The 19,511-nt window shown below is 34.8% G+C and overlaps 1 protein-coding gene and 1 non-coding gene across 2 annotated transcripts; one reads left to right on the top strand and one right to left on the bottom strand.

Moving 5' to 3' along the window:
- Positions 1 to 923: 923 nt before the first annotated feature.
- Positions 924 to 8,128, top strand: LOC18041306 (protein NRT1/ PTR FAMILY 5.8; the record flags this gene model as incomplete). Its single annotated transcript, XM_006432836.2, has 5 exons — positions 924 to 957; positions 1,229 to 1,446; positions 1,909 to 2,444; positions 2,742 to 3,458; positions 8,116 to 8,128. Coding segments are annotated over exons 1-5 (1,518 nt in total), but the record flags the coding sequence as incomplete, so codon positions are not given.
- Positions 8,129 to 9,986: 1,858 nt separating this feature from the next.
- LOC112098702 lies at positions 9,987 to 10,093 on the bottom strand. Its single transcript, XR_002905811.1, has one exon. It is a non-coding gene; the product is annotated as a small nucleolar RNA R71 (small nucleolar RNA).
- Positions 10,094 to 19,511: the final 9,418 nt, after the last annotated feature.

Genomic DNA, 19,511 nt, shown 5'->3' on the forward strand with positions numbered 1-19,511 from the left:
TATATTTTAAGCTGAATAATATAATAGAAACATTCAACTAAATCCAAAATATGCCTTGCATTATAAATATACAAAGGTGAAAATGTATACTCATATGAGGACTCGAACCCTTCTCACTCGTATTTGGCGTATTTTTTTTTTAAATAAAAAGAACGCAGAGTATAATCAAAGATGACTTTTATCATAATCTCTAATGCTTGATTAAAAGAATATTTTTGGTATTAAAATCCCAAAATATGAAAAATTACAGAAAAATATATATAAAATTGAAAATTTTTAGACAATCTTCTATAAAGATAAATATAATCCTGCTTTCTTGACTGTGTCAAAGAAATTGATAAGAATCAATCTTAATGTTTCCAAGTATTCATAATCTGGGTACTTAATTTGGAAGCCATTAAATAATGCAATGGTTCTGCTGACTGCAATTTCGAATATTTCTCAAAGGTTAACATTTAATTTTTTGAATTTTTTTAGAAATTTTATTCTTATCCTCATCATCTTATAATAAACAAATGTATTGGACATTGATGTATGAACAGAAAGTATATAAACAATAAAACAAATATTGCAGCATGGATAGTGCCTTTCTGTGAACTCCATCGTCAACTGCATAAGAAAATTGTGCCTCCTCTGTGACGTACAAAATTCTCCATGCAAAATGTCGACACTTAAAGCTCCTCGATAGCATATTTCTAATAGCATTTCAAATGGAAATTGGCCTTCAAATTCTATTTTCTTGTATAAGTTAATTTACTTTAGTCCATTTTAGTGATTGTTTAATGCTCAAAATGGCATCATTATTCTCTTGTTCTTTGTGTTGCCTTCTTTGGTTTTAAAATCCCAGACAAAGACAACTACTCTCTTGTTAGTTACAAATCTATATTTATTCTCTCAAGGCTGAAGGTCACAGAAACAGGATCATGGGGCTCTGCAAATCATGCCTTATGCTTATAGGTATAGCAAGTCTCCTCATCTTCACTACTTTGAAACAAAGAAATATACTAGAGTCTTGGGTAATCTCGAGTATTTTACCATTTTACTAAGTGCTTATCACATATGCATGACAAAAATTTAGTGAAATGGTGCATTACACAAAAGAAAATAAATATGGAACACGTGGCAACATATAATAGCGTTAATGCGCTTACAACTTAATAAAAACTTACATTTAGTTTTGTTGTTGTTGTTGTTGATGTTGTTATTATTTTGGTTCATTTGCTTATAGTGATAGCTGGGAAAGAGAGATTCGCATTCAAAGGAGTGGCATCAAATCTAGTAACATATCTGACGGATGTGATGAAAATGAGCAACTCTTCGGCAGCCAAGACTGTTAGTAGCTGGAATGGGTTAACATCAATGCTGCCGCTGCTATTGGCTCCACTCGCTGACTCTTATTGGGATCGACATTCCACCATTCTTGCCTTTTCTTTCATCTATGTTCTGGTTTGCCACCTTCATTTCCTCTTCTTTATCACTCAGTTATTTGTAAATTTTACATTGAATTTCTTTCAATATCTTTGACCTAGTTGTACGAGGAGAAAAACTCAAATTATTTTTATCTCTTTATAATGATCACTCAGCTCCAACAAATGTGAATGTGTGTCAAAATATTTTTATATGTGGGTACAATTAACATGACATGTTTATCTCATATAAGTTTTTCTCGTATAAGAGAATTAGTAAAATAGTTGAGAAATATAAAATGACACTTTATTTACACCTCATCATGTACTTTCCTTAATAAATTGTACTATAAACTCTACAGCAACAACGGCTATTTCATAAGCACTTTTCATTTTTTTTTTCCAAGTACTTTAATAATAAGCGTATTGACTCTGTGATAAGCACCCCCAAATGGACCTTAAGTTCTATTAACAATTAATTTAACATTGTTTCTCTGTTCAGGGGCTAATGGCCTTGACATCAACAGCATTTGCTTGGGCAGAGTCACCAGCAAACACCACAAGTTGTTCTTCTTTTCTCTTTCTTCCCCTATCTTTGATTTCACTAGGCCTAGCTGGATACAACCCATCTTTACAAGCATTTGGAGCAGACCAAATGGATAATAATAATGATGATGAAGAGATATTGCCTTGTACCCTAGATAATCAAAATAAAAAATCAAACAATAACAAGAGTTTGTTCTTCAAATGGTGGTATTTTGGTGTTTGTAGTGGCAGCCTTTTGGGTATCACACTTATGTCCTACATTCAAGACACCTTTGGTTGGGTAATAGGATTTGCAATTCCCACAATTGCTATGCTTACATCAACAGCATTTTTCTCATTTGCAAGCCGCTTTTGTAAGAAAAAATCAGACCATGAGGCTCTAAAGAACAAGCCATTCATGAGCATAGTTCAAGCCATCAAAGCAGCTGCCTCAAAATTAAAGAACAGCAAAGCCATCTCACCAATTGACAAATCTGATGCAATGGAGCTAGAGTAAGTATATATATTTGTGTTTAGTGAGAACGATACTTTTATCTTTTTTTTTTTTTTTTAACTACTTTGAGTCCCTAATAAATTTTAATAAACTAAGTAAAAAGGTAAACGTGACCTTTTTCACATTTTCCTTTAAACAAAACAGTGTGTTTTTTCTATTAATATTTTAAGATAAGGGACCCAAATAGTAGAAATAATTTCTAAGTGGACTAAATTATCATTCCGCTTGTATTTATTTTTAAGATTGCTTCGTTAGTCTGATTTATGATGAGGTGATAAGTTTCCACTTGCTGATAGGCTTCAGGAGAAACCCCTTTGCTGCAATGATCAAAATAAGGAGTTGGATGATGAGCTTGAGAATCCTAAAAATGTTAAACATGCTGTCCAAAATGTGAAGATCTTACTAAGGCTTTTGCCCATTTGGACAATGCTACTCATGTTTGCAGTAATATTCCAACAACCAGTTACATTTTTCACTAAACAAGGCATGGCAATGAAGAGGAACATAGGAAGCAGATTTAAGATCCCACCAGCAACACTTCAAAGTGCTATTACAGTATCCATAATACTCTTGATGCCATTATACGACACAGTTTTGATTCCGATAATACAAATCATAACATGCTATCAATTCAAAAAGGGTATCAGCGTAATGCAAAGAATGGGGATCGGTATGTTTCTTACTAGCATAGCCATGGTGATAGCCGCAGCTGTGGAAACAAAGAGACTACAAAGGAGCAAACAGGCAGAAGCAAAGCCGATTACTATATTTTGGTTGCTACCTGAGTACGTTTTGTTGGGTATTTCAGACATTTTCACAGTTGTTGCAATGCAGGAATTTTTCTACAATGAAGTGTCGGTGAGAATGAGAACAATGGGGTTTGCTCTATATACGAGTGTTTTTGGTGTTGGAAGTTTTTTGAGTGCCTTATTGATCTCAGTCATTGAATTTTTCACAAGCTCAAGAGCTAGGCAAAGCTGGTTCTCGGATGATATGACACAAGCCCGGATGAATGACATAATTTTTTTTTTTTAATATCTAACTATAAGTAATATCTTTGATATTTATATCCTTACAAATAAGAAAAAATTAAATCTTATAATTAGGAAATAAGTTATTGTATAAAGATCAATATTTTTAGAATGTAAATTTCTCATTTAGACCTTTTTCCATTAAGATAAAAGTGACAAAATTTTTGATTTAAAGTTCAAAGGTCCACGATTTACCTGGTCTCGTGGATTTCTTTTCAAACGGCTAGACATAGCCTTATGCAACAATGAGTGGTTATTAAAGTTTACGGATAACTCAGTTCTCCATCTTCCGAAGGTTGCTTCAGATCACAGACCGGTGCTAGTTCGGTTTGAGAGAGCTGTGCACAGACATCATGGCAAACATGCCCTTTCAGTTTTTGGCTTCTTGGTTAACTTATGAGCATTTTAATAACTTTGTAAAGCAGACGTGGGATCCTCAAGCTTATTACAGTGATGCGGCATCTCTTTTCGTCAAGGAGGTTCAAGCTTGAATCGGGAGGTTTTTGGGAATATTTTCAGCAAAAACGACAGTTAATGGCTCGGATTAACGGGACTCAAGCAGCCTTGGAGAATTCTAGTTCTAGAGGGTTAATGCGCTTAGAGGCTTGTTTACGAAATGAATTGGAGATGGTGATGGGGCAGGAGGAGATTCTTTGGTGGTAAAATCGAGAAAAGATTGGAATATGCTTAGGGACAAAAATACTAATTTCTTTCACCAAAAAACTATTGTTTGCAGGTGGCGGAATAGAATTGAAGCCATTCAGGACAATTCGGGCAATTGGTTGTACAATGAGGAAGAAATCCGGAACCATGCAGTTGCGTATTTCTCTTCCTTATTCAAAAGTGAAGCTGCAAGTTCCCAAGTTTATCATGTTCCGAATTATTTCCCAATTCTGGATGCTTATGATATTGATTGTGTTGCTAACCCAGTTTTAGAAGAAGAAATCAAGAGCGTTGTTTTTAGTATGAAACTTCTAAAGGCTCCAGGTACTAATGGTTTGCATGCTATTTTTTATTAGTCTCAATGGCAAGTTGTTGGGCCTTCTTTCTGTAAGTTTATTGCTAACATCTTTAATTCTGGTAAGATTCCTCAAGAAGTCAATACTACTCTTCTGGTATTGATTCCTAAAGTGGAGCATTCTACTAGCTTAAAAATGTTCAGGCCTATCAGCTTATGTACAGTCACTTACAAAACAATGACTAAAATAATTGCCAACCGTTTGCAAGCCGTGTTGCCTGAAATTATAGGCCCCCATCAGACAAGTTTTGTTCTTGGCCGTCACATCATAGATAATATTGTAGTTGCACAGGAAGTAGTTCATTCAATGTGCCGAAAAACTGGTAAGAAAGGGCTTATGGCTATCAAGTTTGATCTCGAGAAGGTGTATGATCGGCTCAATTGGTCTTTTATCTTTGATACTCTTCAACAGATTGGCCTTCTGATTCATTTATCTAGGCTCATCATGGAACGTGAACTACAGCTAAAATGAGCATTTTGTGGAATTGAGAGGTTACTGAGGAATTTTCTCCGGGGAGAGGAATCCGATAGGAAGATCCTCTGTCTCCCTATATTTTTATTATTTGCATTGAGCGTTTGAGCCGTGGTATATCCCAAGCTGTGATGGAGGGCAGTTGGAAGCCAATTCGGTTGGCCAAACGTGAAACTCCTTTAACACATTTATTTTTTGCTGATGATTTACTTTTATTTGCAGAAGCCTCAATTGATTAAGCTTATATCATTGATGCAGTTCTGAAGAATTATTATCAGAGTTCTGAAGCAAAGGTTAATAAATCGAAAACCAAAGTCTTTTTCTCTAAGAATGTGCTATCTAGAGATGCTCAGCTTATCGGTGATGCCTTGCGTTTTTCGGCTACTAATGATTTAGGTTGCTATCTTGGAATGACTTTAATCCATTCGCGGATAAATAGAGCTACTTACCAATCCATTCTAGACAAGGTGGACATGCGGCTTACTGGTTGGAATGCGGCTCATTTATCCTTTGCTGGAAGAGTCACTTTGGCTCAATCGGTGATTCAAGCAATGCCCATATATGCTATGCAAACAACCTTGTTTCCTTCCCTGGTGCGCTATAAAATTGATAAGTCTTGTCATCGGTTTATTTGGGATGGGAAGTCGAAAAGGCACAAGATGAGCATGGTGGGTTGGGATAAAATATGTATGCCAAAAAATCATGGGGGCCTGGGGTTTACAAAGTTAGATGGGATGAACCATGAGTTGCTGATGAAGCTGACTTGGGAAGTTGTCTCTAACTCGAACAAATTATGGGTGAAGGTTTTTTGTTCTAAATATGGTTTGGATCCTAGAAACTTACCGCTCTCCCTCCCAGATAAACAAGGGTCTCATATTTGGATGGCTATTAGGAGAACGTGGTCAGCAACCATGCATGCAGCCCGCTGGTCAGTATGTAATGGTATTAGAACTCGGTTTTGGCTTGACTGTTGGGCAACGAAACAAGAACCTTTGATAAATTTCGCCCTCCAATCGATCTTTCACGAAGTTGTTAATGCTACTGTGAGTGAGTTTACAAATGAACAAGGGAGTTGGAATTGGCTGAGCTTTGAACATTTGCTGCCAAATTATATTCTCATGCAAATTGCCTCAGTTATGCCTCTTGCTTCTCATCTTGGCACAGAAAAAATTTACTGGAGTTTTGATCCAAGAGGTGTGTTTATTGTTCACTCAGCCTATGACTCTATTTGTCATTAAAACCTAGCCGTTCAAGATGAAGCAAGGAACTTACCATGGTCTTAGAAGGGGCCTCAATCTATCTGCCTCTTTCTTTGGCAGATTATGCATGAGAAATTGAAGACTCATGGTGAGCTGTCTCGGAGTCACATTCCCGTGTCTATGGCTTGTGATAGATGTGGGGCTTTGGTTGAGGATATTTTTCATGCATTGCGAGATTGCCACTGTATTAAACGGTTTTGGCTTTGACTTATCCCAGTGTGTGAGCATTATACTTTTTTTCACTCTAATTTACAAGACTGGATTGTTGCTAATTTACAGAATAAGTGGAAGTTTGTTTCTTCTATCCCTTGGGAGTGTGTTTTCGGCGTGGCCGTTTAGAGGTTATGGTTATTGAGGAATCATTTTATGGTTGATGGGAAATTGGTGGATAACTCAACAATTTATTTGGATATTATGGCCAGAGCTAATGAAATTCATAGAGTGAATAATTCTCACATGAGTCAGCAACCGAGGAGAAAAGAGATGTTTATTGGCTGGCAGTCTCCTCTATGGCCATGGTGTAAATTGAATACGGATGGATCTTGTAAAATTTCACGGGATGCAGGGGCTAGTGGTGTTATTCGTGATTTTGTCGGTTACTGGATTTCGTATGAATATTGGGGAGTGTTCGGTGATTATGGCTGAGCTATGGGGTCTATATCAAGGCTTAATCCTGGCGCGGGATGTTGGCATAAAACGTCTTTTGGTGGAAGTGGATAGTCTTTGTGTTACTCAGATGATATCTAAGCAAGTGGTCGTGCCTAATACTTTCTATGCTATAGTTGTTGCTGTCCGGGAATTACTAAGCAGAAACTGGCAGATTTCTATCACACTGTTAGAGTGTAATTTATGCACTAGTTTTGCATTGTGTACTTCCCTTAATATCGATATTTTGCACTTAATAATAGTGATTTACTTGTGTTTTACTTTTGTAGGTGCAATTCTATTGATTGGTGATAAAATTGAGCTACAAGATGATGTTTAAGGATGATTGTTCTCTTGGAGAAATTATGAGCGTCAGAAGAACTTTGTTGATAAGGCGTGGGCGCGTGTTGTCAACTATGGACCTGCAGTTTTTAGTTTAACATGTTTTGTATTTTTAGTTATTTTTGTAATTACGAATTTAATATTTCGGATATTAGTATTTTATTTAAAATAGAATTCTAGAGGAGAAGAGAGAGAGAGTATTTAAGGGAGGAATCTATTGTGAAAGGAGACTTTTGGGAAAAGAGAGAAACCTTAGATCTAAATTTTTCTCTTCTCTCTATGAAGAACTAAACCTATTATTCTGGTTGAAGGTTAATGAAGCTTTGATTCATCACTACTGTGAGATCTTTCTTATGCTTTAATTGTTTTATTACTTTTTGGGTATTTGTTTATTCTCTGAATTATTTTCATGATTATGTTTGTTAATTAGCTAATTGGCCACTATTTAATTATCAACTTAATCTATTGTCAATTAAAGGATTCATCGTATGAAGAATTTAATGTTTGTGACAAATAACATAGTAGAGAGTTGTGTTGTGAGAATAAACAATCTAATTTAAATGAACCATCGTATGTGTTTGTTGATTATGATTTGGGTCTCTCTGGTTTTTCAGGCTGTCAGTTGATTAAATCCTATGATCGTATCTAGGGGTGTGCATCGGATCGGATTCAGATAAATCCGATCCGATCCGATCCAATCCAATCCAAACTAATTCGGATCGGATTCGGATTTGAAGGCAAATCCGATTGGATGAAATTTGTGCAATCCGATCGGATTTGGTTCGGATCGGATCGGATTCGGATCAATCCGAATCATCCGATCGGATTTGCATTGTAAACTAAAAAAAAAAACTGAAAATTAAAAAAATAAGCTAAATGACTAAATGTTTTTGGATGATAATTTTTATTTTGGTTTATTTTATTGTTGGATGATATAATGATAATATTTATTTTGTGATTTTGTGTTGTTTATTTATTTGGAGACTTTGAGTAATGTTTGATTGTTTATTTTGTGTTGTTTGTTTGGAGACTTGGAGTAATGTTTATTTTGTGTTGTTTACTTGGAGACTCGGAGTTGGAGCAAAGTTTATTTTGTGTTATTCATTTGGACTTTGGAGAGTTGGAGCAATGTTTATTTTGTGTTGCTTATTTGGAGGCTTGGACTTGGAGTAATGTTTATGCACCTAGCTTGTAAGAGGATTACTAATTAAATTAAATGGGAGTGTTTGCACAAAATGAATGCATATGAGAATATAAATGAGCCATTGATTATAGATTATTAGATTTGATTATTTAAATGTTTTCATTTAATGGTTTATATTTTTTTATTTTTGTGAATGGAAACTTTGTATCGGCTTGTTTTCTTGGTATATGTCAATGCCATATTGTCAAGGAAATAATACATTGTCATTTGTCAACTTGTTTTGGTTTTTTTTTTTTTTTTTTAATGGTTAGTAAGTTTTCATTAATTATATATTTCATAAATTTTTTGTGAGAATCGTTAAAAATGTCCAAATCCGATTTCAATCCGAATTAATCCAAATCCAAAATATAATTCGAATCCGAAATATAATCTAAAATCTAAACTCATCCGATCCGATCCGAAGCCGAGTAATCGGAAATTTTCATCCAATCCGAATCCGATCCGAATAATTCGGATCGGATTTAAAGTCGGATTGAATTCAGATGAATTTTTTTTCAATCCAAATTATCCGAATCTGATCGGATTCATCCGAATCCGAAATTGCCCACCCCTAATCGTATCTTGGGTTGTCTATTGATTAGAGAAATAACCAACCGTCGTACCTTGGTTATCGACTAATTAAGGAGAGATTGGCTATTAAAGGGTCTCAGTAGCTATAACCGGTCTATTCATAAGTAGTAATAATTTATATTTGAATCAATGATCAGTAGTCGAATCAAGCTGAGTTAATTCCTTCAACCAGAGCTTTCTCCAATTTGAATTACAACTTTAATTTGCATTCTTGTTATTTTAGTTTGATTTTTATTATTGTCAACAATTCCCCCATTTTACGTTTTACATTTTAAAAGGATTTAAATAATTACCGATCTCTGTGGACACGACCCTGCTCAATCACCATACACAATTTATTTAGAGTAGGTATTTATTTTTGCTGGCTTCGACAACCATCAAATTTTAGCGCCGTTGCAGGGGATTGGTGTCGTTTATTTAATCATTTTTACGTTTCACTTGGTGTATGGTTCGTTCTTCTCGTACAGGTACACTTTCGTTTGATCCTGAAATTGAGAAGACAGCTCGCCAGCTGAGACAGCAGACGAAGCGAGCTAAGCAACGATCCTCGTCACCTTTGCTTTATGAAACAGATACGGTGCCTGATTTGGTTGAATCATCTAGCGATTCAGAAGAACAAGTGATGGATAGAGCTGCACCTGTAGAAAGAACTCTTAGAGAGTTAGCTGAACCAGACTTGAATCAGCAACCACTCTGCATTCAATATGTAGACTTGGAGGTAAATTTTGAATTAAAGTCTGGTCTTATTCATTTGTTACCCAAGTTTCATGGTTTTGCAGGTGAAGATCCTCATAAACATCTCAAGGAGTTTCATGTTGTGTGTTCAAGTATGAGGCCACAAGGTGTGACTGAAGAGCATATTAAGTTGCGTGCTTTTCCTTTCTCTTTAGATGGACTAGCTAAAGAATGGTTATACTACTTGCCTCATGGATCGATTACAACGTGGAATGGTTTGAAGAAGCAGTTCCTTGAGAAATACTTTCCTGCTTCAAGAGCTGCCAACATCAGAAAAGACATTTGTGGGATCAGACAACTTCCTGGGGAGACTTTATATGAGTATTGGGAGCGATTCAAACAATTGTGTGCCAGCTGTCCTCAGCATCAGATTTCGATCAACTTCTTATTCAATATTTTTACGAAGGACTATCATTAATGGATAGGAGTATGATAGATGCTGTTAGTGGAGGCGTGTTGGTGAACAAGACCCCTACTTAAGCAAGGGAGTTGATCTCAAATATGGCTGCCAATGCACAACAATTTGGCTGCATGCAAGATCACACTTCAAGGAAGGTGAATGAGGTAAATATTTCTTCTGTTGAACAACGTTTAAATAAACTTGCTTCTCTTGTGGAAAAATTTGTTGTTGGTAATGTCCAAGAGGTGAAGACTTGTGACATTTGTTACAATATGGGTCATTCAACTGATATGTGTCATACACTTCAAGAAGAACTCGTTGAACAAGTCAATGCAGTTGGAGGATTTCCAGGCATGCCTCAGAGGAGGTATGATCCTTATGCACAAACATACAATCCGGGATGGAAGGATCACCCCAACTTCAGCTATGGAGTTAGGCCGTCAGGATTCCCACAATGTTAACATGAATATGTTAATAATATTGATTTTGATGATAATACACTTTAAATGATTTTTGATAAAAATGTTGGAGCTATTCCTTAATAAACAAAAGCCTTAATAATCATTCAATTCATATTCATAAAAGATGGACTTTCAAATTAGAAAAAGATTCTTTGCAAAATCTAGTTTAAAATGTGATTCTAGAAATAAACGGTGAACCACTTTCTTTTAAACGGTTAACCGATTAATACCAGAGAGCAACATATTGCCTAAGCTCTAACCGTTTATGAAAAACGAAAAACACAAAAGATGGGAAGGCTACTGGAATTTAACGACGAACCTTTTATTTAAACGGTTAACCGATAAAATCCAGAATGAAAGATTGTACCTGGAAACAAACGGTAAAAGCTTAATTGAAACGGATAAGGCTAACTTGTTTTGCAGGTTATTGGAAACAAACGGCGAACCGTTAATTACAAACGGCTAACCGATAAATTCCAGAAAGGTTATTTCGTATAACTCTTTAACCGTTTAGTATGAACTAACAACTGAAGCTTATCTTGCAGGTCTCTGGAATTTAACGGCTAATGGGTAATCCTAAACGGCAAACCGTTTATTTGAAATTTGGCCCAACGGTAACTTTTGACTAGCCTAAACGGTTAACCATTAATGGTTAACGGCGAACCGTTTTCAGGCCGACAGTTTGTAACGGCTAGTTTTTCAGCTCCAAATATAAATAAGCTCATTCAAATTCAAAAAAGATTGATCACAACACGACTGTTGAGCTTATATTCAAGAATACAATCTTCATAGAACTTCGAACACATTCTTGCTTCATCTATTCACATATTGGGCATCATTGTGTAATCTTATATATTGTGAGAGGCAAAACAAATTTGAAAACTTTTGTTTTGAGTGATTGTAAGTGTTGGGATACACTTGGGTTAAAGAGATTGGGATAATCTCTTGTTGTAAAGGTTATTGACACCTTGGAAGTCAAGTGTAAGCATTTGAAGCTTTGGAGGCTTGCTTAGTGGAATCCTCAAGCCCGGAAAGCTTGGAGGCGTAGACGTAGGCGAGGTTGGCCGAACCACGTAAAAATCTATGTGTTTGAATTTCTCTTCCCTTATCTTTTTATATTGTGATCAACTTAATTGTTATTGCTTTAAATTTGGATTATATTTGCTTTAAGTTTTTCCTTATAAATTGAATAATTTTTATAATCTCAATTCACCCCCCTTTTAGGTTGCATACTTGTACTTCACACAACAGTATCCACCAAGACAACCAGCACCTCCACAGTCAAACTCCAAGTCAGGTATATCTCTTGAAGAAATTGTTAAACCACTTGCGACTAATACTCAACAATTTCAGCAGGCACAAGCATTCAGAATTTAGAGAACCAAATGAGTCAATTGGCGACTACAGTGAGCCGTCTGGAGTCTCAAGTATTAGGGAGGTTGCCTTCACAATCTGAGGTGAATCCAAAGCAAAACGTTAGTGCTGTCATCCTTAGAAGTGGGAAGGAGTTGCAAGAGCCTAGTAAGAAAGTGACAAAGCATGTAGAAGAGGAGCTTGAGAAGAATGAATTGATGCCTAAATCTCAAGATGTGCAACCCACCAGAGCAAAACCCCTACCTATTGTGATACCTCCTCATTTTCCAAGCCGGTTTGCAAAATCCAAGAAGGAGGAACAAGAAAAAGACATCCTTGAGACATTTCGCAAGGTTGAGGTAAATATTCATTTATTAGATGCTATAAAACAAATACCTCGATATGCTAAAGTCCTTAAAGAACTGTGCACCTCCAAGAGAAAATTAAGAGGAGATGAAAAAGTTCACATGGGGGAGAATGTTTCAGCAGTTCTCCAAAAGAAACTACCTCCTAAGTGCAAGGATCTAGGTATGTTTACTATCCCTTGTAAAATTGGTAGTGTTAGAGTTGAAAAAGCTATGTTAGATCTAGGAGCTTCTATTAATGTCATGCCTCGTTCCATTTATTCATCTTTGAATGTTGGTCCATTAAAAGAAATTGGCGTGATAATTCAACTAGCTGATAGGTCTAATGCATATCCTGATGGGGTATTAGAAGATGTCTTAGTACAAGTTAATAAGTTGGTTTTTCCTGCCGATTTTTATGTACTTGATATGGAAGAGGATAACTCCTCTAATTCTGTCCCAATTTTACTAGGAAGACCTTTTCTTAAGACTGCTAGGACTAAAATGGATGTACATAAAGGGACTCTCACTATGGAGTTTGATGGAGAGGTTATAGAATTTAATATGAATGATGCCATGAAATATCCTAATGAGGAACATTTGGTATTTTCTGTGGATGTTATTAATCCTATAGTGCATGAAGTTTTTTACAAGGAAAAGACGAAGACATTTCATGACAGAATGATTTTGAGAAAGGAGTTCTCTGTTGGTAAAAAAATTCTTCTTTTTCATTATAAGCTTAAACTTTTTCCGGGTAAATTACGTTCTTGCTGGGTTTGACCTTTTATTGTTACTAATGTTTTTCCTCATGGTGCAGTTGAAATTCGGAGTTCGACCTCTGACAAAGTTTTTAAGGTTAATGATCATCGCTTAAAACATTTTTATGAAGGTTTTTCGGTGAATATTGTGGAGGATGTGGCTCTCGAGAGTCCCAATTATGGAGAATGATGCATAAATGTGTTTAGCCAAAGACATAAAACAAATGCACTTTTTGGGAGGCAACCCAAATGATTTATTTATTTTGGTTTTTGTTTTATCTTCTTTTAATTTTGATTCAGATTTTTTTAAAAAAAATAATATGTTTGCTTATTTTGGCCAGAAGAAAATTTTTGATAAGGTGTGCATACGTCTTAACTAATAAGTACTTCTATAATTCTTAAAGTAAAATAGTTTTAAGGCGTGCCCACGTGCTTATATAAAAAGTACTTCTGAAATTTTTAGTGTCTCAAAGTGATTTATCACAAAAAAAAAATTAATTTTTTTATCTATTTATTTATTTGAAAAAAAAACGAAATAAAAAAAGATTTTCTTTTCTTCTTTCTTTTAATTTTTTTATCTATTTATTTATTTGAAAAAAAAACGAAATAAAAAAAGATTTTCTTTTCTTCTTTCTTTTATATATTTATTATTATTTATTTATTTAAAAAAAATGAAAAAAAAATAAAAAATCACTGTTCACAAAATTCCTAATTCAAAACAAATCTTTTTCTTTCCCGCAGCAACCAGCCACTCCAGCTTTCACCGCGCAACACAGCCACGCAACAACAGCAATCGTGTGCGCAACACAGCCCACGCAGCAGCATCAGCAGCCGTACACACAACCAGCTCCATCCCGTGCGCGCGCAGGTCCAACCTTCTCTTAGCGGCGCTCAGAACCAGCGTTAGCCCAGCTCTCGCGTGCAATCAGTCCAGCGCGCAGATCCAACAGCCCCAGTGCACAGAATCAGCCCCAGCCTGCGCGCGCAACACAATCAGCTCCATCCCGTGTCCATGAAGCAAGCTCCAGCCGAGCAGCAATCATCCGCAACCAGCCTATGCCCTGTATTCCAGCCGCGTGAATCGAAATCCGTGAGTGCAATTATTGTAACAATGCCGAAGAGGAAAGCATAAACTTCCAAGTCATCTAAAAAGACAGTTGTCGCAAAGAAATCCAAGATTGCCGCTCCCACTACGGTTCCATGGAGCACAGTTTCAGATTCACGCCAAGCCGTGAGACAAAGATCGAAACATGGAAAAGGCATGAGTGTTTTGCCACTTGCGGAATCCAATCTTGGAGGGTGCCTCGCATTCGCGACTCAACAAGAGAAAGAAAGGTACAAAGATATTTCCAAGTGAAAAATACTTTCAGCTAAGTATATTCATTACCCGACTCTTGAAAAATTGAATGTTAAGGATAATTTTGATTCTTTGATAGATAAGATTAGTTTGCGTAAGTTTGTTGATGTTGATTGTTTGGGTTATGCTGAGTTGATTAGGGAGTTCTATGCTACTTTTCAATTTAATATACCGAATGATTTTACTTTGCATACCCCAAATGTTATAAAGTTTAGGTTAATGGGATGAAAATTTTCACACTCTATCATGGATTTTAACCTAGCTTTAGGATTCATTGATGATGATTATTCTTCTAGCGATGCATATTTAGGAACAAATTGTGAGTTTAGCGAAAATTTTGAGCCTTATGGTTTTTGGCATAATTTATATGTTGATCACAATGCCTATGACCCGAGTAAATCAAAGAGTTCTTTCTTATGTGATCCTGTTTTGAAATGTGTGCATCGATTCTTAGCATATAAGTTTTTAAGAAAGAAATATCACTCATGAGTTTTCTCTAAAACTGAATTTTATTTTATCTGGTGCATGTTAAATGATGTGAGGCCTAATTTAGGTTTTTGGTTAGCAGATCAATTTCAAAGTGTGCTTAAACGGTATAGGACTTTATTTCTTGGTCCATACATTACTCTGTTAGCTATAAACCTATGTGTGCTTGATCCTGACAATAATGATTTGCATCCTGCTTGCAAAAAGGAATTTTTTGATATGTCTGTGTTTGAAAGAACATGTGTGGTCGAATTCAAGGAGGAGAGATTTCAGTTTACTGAACCAGGACCAACTCAACCGGTCTATTCATAAGTAGTAATAATTTATATTTGAATCAATGATCAGTAGTCGAATCAAGCTGAGTTAATTCCTTCAACCAGAGCTTTCTCCAATTTGAATTACAACTTTAATTTGCATTCTTGTTATTTTAATTTGATTTTTATTATTGTCAACAATTTTCCCATTTTACGTTTTACATTTTAAATGGATTTAAATAATTACCGATCTCTGTGGACACGACCCTGCTCAATCACTATACACAATTTATTTAGAGTAGCTATTTATTTTTGCTGGGTTCGACAACCATCACACACACATTTTTCGTGAAGTGAATTTAGCTGCGGATTTCATGGCTAATATGACTCATTCAGTTTCTCATGGTTTGCATTTATTTACTAGCCCGCCTGTGGGTATTTATTTAATTATATTGCAAGACATGTTTGTGGTTACCCAACCCCAATTTATTCCAGTTTAGCTCGTTCTATTGAGCCCCTTTTATAAAAAATAATGTAACAAAAATTTACTTTTTATATGTAGATGTAGATGTTTAAAAATCAGACATAAATTACAAAAAATAAATAAAGAAATTATTAAAAAAAGTCTAAAATTAATAAAATTTCAAATTTCAGATGCTTAACAAATAATCTCCTTTGATGAGATCATAATTATTATGAAAGAGCGATATATATACTACTAAGGGCGGAGCTAAGCCGCCGGGTAAAGTTTTTGGAAATAAATTTTTAGTTTGATTACACAAATTTCCTAGCTAGCATGACCCGATTGAGAATTTCAAACAAGACCTATGTAATTGAAGAAAACTTTTCTAATCGAGATGAATTATTGGTTTATCTCAAATATGTCATGAACAGTTGGTGGCTTGTATGTTTGTATGATCAGTAATTAAAAAAATTTAACATTCTATTTCATGGATGGATGGAATTATCGTCTGCCACTTCCACACATCGATCACCACTAATTCTTAAACTATTTTCAATTTTTTTCCCTATAAAAATCCCCATCAAATCAAAAGTTACTCCATATGCGTTACTTCTTGTGTTAGCAGACAATATTGTTTTGTTGACAGGTTAAACATTTTGGAAAATTCATTTTACAAGATAGGTTATGTCGAATTTTTTTAGGCCCATGTTACATAATTTCATTTCATGTAAGAATTCAACTATTGGCACCCTTTAAAATCTTCTTGAACTCCATCTTTAAGTAAATTCTATTAAATAATACTGAAAAATCCTTTATTGCTATTAATTGCTCGCTTTAATTCTTAAAATGTCATCATACTAGATAGTAATTTTTCTCACTCAAAAAAACCAAAAAAAGAAAAAGAAAAGAAAAAAGAAAATGCTTTTTTTTTTCTTTTCCGTATGGAGTCTTGCTAGCCACCACAATCTACAGATTTGTCGGTGACAAAAGTTTTGTTGATTGATAAACATGAAATTTTTGCTTCTTGTTCCGCATGATTCTTGCTACCCAACACTTTCACTTCATTTTGTGTTTGTGCCACAGCATTTCATCAACATTTCTCTCTATCTATCTGTTTTCCACGATTTGTTCCTCAATCTTCTCAGACTTTCGGGTATTAATTATAATAAAATCAATATATTTTTGATATGGAGGCAATGAAATAAATGCATGTGCTAATTGGATTGTGTGGGTGTGTCTGAAAAAGACTAGAAGAGTTTTATGAGAAATAGAACCGACCACGTCGAGGTCGAGTTAAATTTATATTTTGTCCTTTTATTGTAATTACAATAGCGGAGTTTTATAAGATTAATGGAGGGGTGTTAATAGTTCAATGTTTCGAACTGAAAATGGGGCCTCGCCAGGTCGGTACAGAGCTCAGGCCCTGCTCGGCCAGGCTTATTTGGTACACCCCCTAATTCGTATGAGAAGTAAAAGGAGTACAGTTATTTGGCCCCCCCGTTTCATCTCATTAGACCCCTCTAATATTGAAATTACCACAAAGAATAGAAACTGTCGTGTATTTACTTTTCGATCAAACCCAATAACGCAGCTTCTCTTCTCCTTTATATTTTAGCTTGCATGTTATAAGCGTCAAATGCTTTTATTTCTTGAAACAAAATATTGCACTCATCCTATAGCAATTTGATGAGTAGTACAATACAATCCCAGCTTGATTTTATTTTTATAATTTTTTATTTCTTTTTCACTCTAAAATATTGAACTTTAGAAATTTATTTGTCTAAAACAGCCTCTAATAAACATTAATATGACAAACAATCAATTTTGGAAATTAATGAGGCATAAAAGAAAATGGGGTCTTGTGAGATAACATGTGGGGGGTTGACTATCACTACTCAAGAAAAAGTCGCCGTTTTTGGTAACTGACTCAGAAATTGAAATTTAGGATGTTTGATTTAATTTTTTCATATAAAGTGAATGGTTAAATAGACCATGGTGACTCGAATAAAAAAATAAAATAAAATGGAAGCTGTCTTAATATTATAAGCTTTTTGCATGAAAGGGCACCACCTTGTATTATACAATTTAGGATCAATTTCGAATTACTCTATGAATTGACTATTTATAAATTATTTCCTTACTTTTCAAAACTTAAATTATCTCTATTTTTGTTCAAAAGATAAGAAAAAAAAAGTATGGGTTGATGAATTTATTTATTTTGTCTTCTTAATAAGAATAAGAGGTAAATTGAATTTTTTAAAAATAAAATGTGATTTCAAAATAATCAATTCACGAAAAAATCCAAAATTAACCTCAAGGTACCACTATAAACATAATTTTTTCAAAAGCAAAATTAAAAGCTGTGTCATCTTCCAAATTTCGACACAAACACCTTAATTTTCTGGGCCAACAGAAAGAAGCCACGTTGCTTGAAAATAATCACTTCAAATCAACCTACACCAATCTTAATTACATATTAAAAAATTAGGTCCTAGGTCAACAATTGAAATTACATATATACATAAATCGACAAAGAAACATAGAATATATACATAATTTATTTTGTAATTTTATTTTATTTTTCTTTTAATAAGAACCACAAATAGATAAGGTGAAGCAAGAAGTTTAAAGAAGGGAGTAGTGTCTATATAAATTGCTGCCTTTATTAATGAAAATGTTGGTCATTAATAGACCTTATAGCACAACTAAGTTACACACTTTATTGCTTAGAAATAGGAACTAACAAGCAAAAAATAAGGGGAAATAGTAACTAAAATAATCACTAAATATTAGCCACCAACTTGTTCGATATTTATCAACTAACAGTTATGCCTAACTCGGTCTTATTTAAGCATTTCCTAAGATTGGATACTACAAAATATATACTGCAGGTGATATAAGTCTGCAGCATATATCATTGCTCCTTAGAGGAATAAATTCCTTTATGAATGATACGTCTATCAAGTATACACTCAGGCTGAGGCAGTATAGCTGATGTATCCTGGCAGTATAGTTGATGTATCCTCCGATGTAAGGGTAGTTTCAAAGCTGCAGGGGCATGGGCTCAACCAACTTTCTTAGGAGATTGATATAAAACACATTATGGATTTGGACCCTCTTAGTAACTCCAATTTGTAGGCCATAAGAAACATGGAGCTAGGTTGAGAGAACTACGAAAAGCTACAGACTTCTGATGATAAGGATAAAAATTTGAGGTACAAATAATCGCCAACACTAGAAACAATTTCCCTGTAATGATGATCGGCTTGATTTTTCATTCTATCTTAAGCAACAATCAAATTGCATCGAAGATCACACAAAATGGATTCATGGTCCTTTAGTGTCTCACCCACAACATGAATATTAGTAGTACACTGAAACATAGGAGAGTAATGTTAGAGGAGGTATGCTATAGATAGCTTTAAAAGGAGAAATTTTGGTGGAAATATGCGTTGACGTATTATAGCTATACTCAGCCCAAGGTAGCTAATCGAGCCAATCGAGCTGTTTGGTTCACTTGTGAAGTAATAGAGATAGATCTTGTTTAGAATTGAAGTGCTGTAACATTTAAGCTACAGCTACTATGGAAAAAAGTTGTAATTATGAAACAAAGGTTAACAATATATAGTAAATATAAATTTTAAATAATAATTTTGACAAAATTATTAAAGACATAATAAATTTTACATCATACACGTGAAAAATCATATCAACATAGCTTCCAAGTCACAGTATCTAGTGTTTATCAAACACTTTAGTGCTATACCTTTTAAGTTATAGCTGTCCAACCTCAATCTCAAACACACCCATACTATTCTAAGATTCCATTAACAACTTCTATTTGTTCGTCAGTTTGTGGATGGTATAGTCCCTTGAAACAAAGCCTTCCAAAATGAATGGATAAAAACCAGTTT

Source organism: Citrus clementina, unplaced genomic scaffold, assembly GCF_000493195.1.
Source record: "Citrus clementina cultivar Clemenules unplaced genomic scaffold, Citrus_clementina_v1.0 scaffold_5, whole genome shotgun sequence".
Classification (NCBI taxonomy): domain Eukaryota; kingdom Viridiplantae; phylum Streptophyta; class Magnoliopsida; order Sapindales; family Rutaceae; genus Citrus; species Citrus x clementina.